This window comes from Thamnophis elegans, chromosome 1, assembly GCF_009769535.1.
Source record: "Thamnophis elegans isolate rThaEle1 chromosome 1, rThaEle1.pri, whole genome shotgun sequence".
NCBI classification, from domain to species: Eukaryota; Metazoa; Chordata; class Lepidosauria; order Squamata; family Colubridae; genus Thamnophis; species Thamnophis elegans.
The window spans coordinates 171,396,091-171,399,275 of record NC_045541.1 but is presented as its reverse complement, the minus strand read 5'-3'; the positions used below and the strand labels follow the sequence as shown (position 1 = coordinate 171,399,275).

General features: G+C 42.9%; 1 protein-coding gene across 1 annotated transcript; it reads left to right on the top strand.

Annotated features, from left to right (window-relative positions):
- The first annotated feature begins 1,660 nt into the window (after window positions 1-1,660).
- LOC116506491 (actin-like protein 9) lies at window positions 1,661-2,812 on the top strand. Its single transcript, XM_032214270.1, has one exon. The coding sequence runs from the start codon at window positions 1,661-1,663 to the stop codon at window positions 2,810-2,812; it is 1,152 nt and encodes a 383-aa protein (XP_032070161.1).
- Window positions 2,813-3,185: the final 373 nt, after the last annotated feature.

Here is a 3,185-nt window from a genome sequence, read left to right as displayed (position 1 = left end):
TTAAGTGTGTCTAGCGCTGCCGTGTCTTGGCAATGAGACTTGATTTTATTAACCATTCTCTCTCTCCATCTCTTGGACTAGATAAGCAAAACAGTTTAGTAGACTGGGTTGGGATATTCCTATGTACATTGACTGAATGGAGATACTTCAACATAGTTTTATTTATGAATGATTGGATCTATTTGAGGCTAAAGTTAACTGATTGGATCAACCAATCTCTTTTTGATCTTTCCCCCAAATATTATGCTCTACTGATCAAATAGAAAACATGGCAATGTATAATTTAGATGCTGAATTCGTTACTATTGCATGTAGTGACGGCTTTAAACCAGAACTGGACAAATGTGTGGTAGATCAAATTACCAATTACCTCCCTGCGTCCCATCAGATCGCACAGGGTAGGCCTCCTCCGAATTCCATCCGCCAGTCAGTGCCGACTGGCGACTACGCGGAGGAGAGCCTTCTCAGTTGCAGCTCCGACGCTATGGAACAACCTCCCCGTGGAGATCCGTACCCTCACCACAGTCCAGGCCTTCCGCACAGCCCTCAAGATCTGGCTATCCCGTCAGGCCTGGGGATAGGATTTACTCTCACCCCGCCCGAATGTTGAGTGAATGTTGTGTTTTATGGTTAATTTTTTTACTCACGTTTTTGTTTTATGTCTTGTCTTGCACTCCCTTCCCCCATTGTTGTAAGCCGCCCTGAGTCCCCTCAGGGAAAAGGGCGGCCTATAAATGTTCAATAAATCTACAAATCTACAAATCTACCACTAGGTCCTAGATTTCATGATTAAGTACTACCTCCTCAATCATAAAGAATATCATTTAAATACCAACTGCAGGAAAGCAGCCGTGGAAGACTTCCATCTATGCTTCTGAGCTTCTTGAATGTATCTAGCTGATCACTGTGTGATGCAGAATGCTGAATTGGATGGGTCAATAGCCAACAGGTAGAATTTGTCTAATCTTCTTAAAATGAAATAAATGACTGAAAACTGATGCATGATCCTACCATAGCAGAAAATTCAGCCATCATATTCCTTAGCTTCAGATTCGTAGTGGGGAAATGCTAGTAGCAAGTGCCCTGTCTTTTGTGAACAGTTATTGTAGTTGTCATGATTCAGCTAAGTATTTTTTCCTTTTTTGTGGTTATCAAAGAAGTCCTGGGGACAATTTGGAATGTATTTATGTCACTCAAGGAGAGTTGATCTAGGTGACTCATGGCATTCTATGAGTTCTTAAGATTCTAAGATTCTTTCCTTCTGGCCATTGTTCCTTGTGGAACATTTCAAAGCTTCCAGATGGACAGGACGAGCTGACGCACTTTCCCCCCGAGCAATGGTTGGAGGGAAGAGATCATTATTGGGCAGTGCTATTCGCCTTAGCCAAAGCAAACAGAAGCCCCTTGACATTTAGGTATTATAGAACGTTATTTGTTCTTGGAGAAGGTATCTTAAGACACATTTACTATGTTACCCAAAAGTCACAGGACAAGCAGTCCAGGACCTTCTTATCCAAGGAGTCCTGGATCTATACGATCAAAGAGCCCAGGGTCAAGGCCAGTGAGCCCAGGATACTCAAGGAGAAGGACCCCATCCACAGGATATGCATTGGACCAGCCATCTGGATCTCGAGCACCTTCCAGAGAACGAGGGGCTACCATGGGAAGGTCAAGTACTCCAGAAAGAGGGCGTTCGGTTGTCAAGACAGGAGCTATTGTCATAGATACTGGTACAGGGACATGTAAAGCTGGATTTGCAGGTCAGCAGACCCCCAAGTCAATCATTGGGACATTAGTTGGACACCCTACAGAAAAATCTATGCGGACTAGAAGAGATAGACCAGATACTTTCATTGGAGATCAAGCTCGATTGGAACCTGATACCGATATTATTTTTCCAGTAAGGCATGGCATAATCACAGACTGGGAAGCAGCTGAAGCACTGTGGAGGCACCTGATCTACCATGACCTCAAAGCTGCTCCAGAAGACCATGCCCTTTTGATGTCTGATCCTCCTCTCTGTCCAACTACGAACCGGGAAAAATTGGTGGAGGTTGTCTTTGAGTCTCTCAATTCTCCTGGAATGTATGTGGCATATCAGTCTGTACTATCAGTGTATGCTCATGGAAAAATTAGTGGATTAGTGGTAGATACAGGCCATGCTATGACACACTCAGTGCCAGTCCATCAAGGATACAATTTGCCACATGCTATAGAAAGGATGGACATTGCTGGAGCCAATATGACATCTTTTTTGATGGATCTCCTCAAAGACATGGGGCATTACTTTGATGAAAGAATGTTGGATGTTATTGATGATATCAAACATAAATGCTGTTACGTTGCACTTGATTTTGAGAGTGAGTGGAATCGTTCAAAGAGAGAGTACATGGTGGACTACCAGTTACCAGATGGCCAAGTAATCACTTTGGGAAAGGAGAGATTTCAGTGTCCAGAAATGTTGTTCAGTCCTCCTCAAATGCCTGGACTTACACTTGTAGGAATCCATGGCATGGCCCAAAAAAGCTTAAAGAAAGTCCCTGAACAATCCAGGAAGGAAATGTATGAAAACATAATATTATGTGGAGGGTCATCACTTTTTGAAGGATTTGAAAGGAGATTTACCCACGATGTAATGTCCCACTTGCAGACAAATACAAAAGTCAAAGTCACAGCTATTCCACTGAGGCACTTTTCCGTCTGGACAGGGGGTTCCATACTAGCTTCCTTGAAAAATTTTCAACCATGTTGGATCAGAAAGGAACAATACCATGAGAGTGGACCGTACATTGTCCATAGGAAGTGCTATTGAGATGACCCCAATGAAGCCCAGGATAGCTAGGGCTGAAATGGCTGGGAAGCAACTCATAATAAATCTCTGTGCATAGGCTTGAAATGTGGTTTGCATTTATTGTTGAGAGATTCAGCATGACCTGTCAGATGCCAGCTGTGTGGACGTATCATGCAAAAACCAAGACCACCTTAATAGAGGAAACTAACAAAGAGCAGATGTAAAATGGAAGCTCCTTGAACAGTACTTAAAATGCCTTGTTTTACAGAGCTATGAGATGTGGGCAGCAAAAATCTCCATGAAGAAAAGGATACAACAAAAAGAAATGCAGAACATACTGTCTTTCTAGCCTAGATTAATATTGTGGATGGATCCCTGCAAGATGAGATGTTAA

Bases quoted from the DNA above. Each gene is read 5' to 3' on its own strand.
- LOC116506491 (XM_032214270.1), top strand. From the start codon at position 1,661: ATGGGAAGGTCAAGTACTCCAGAAAGAGGGCGTTCGGTTGTCAAGACA.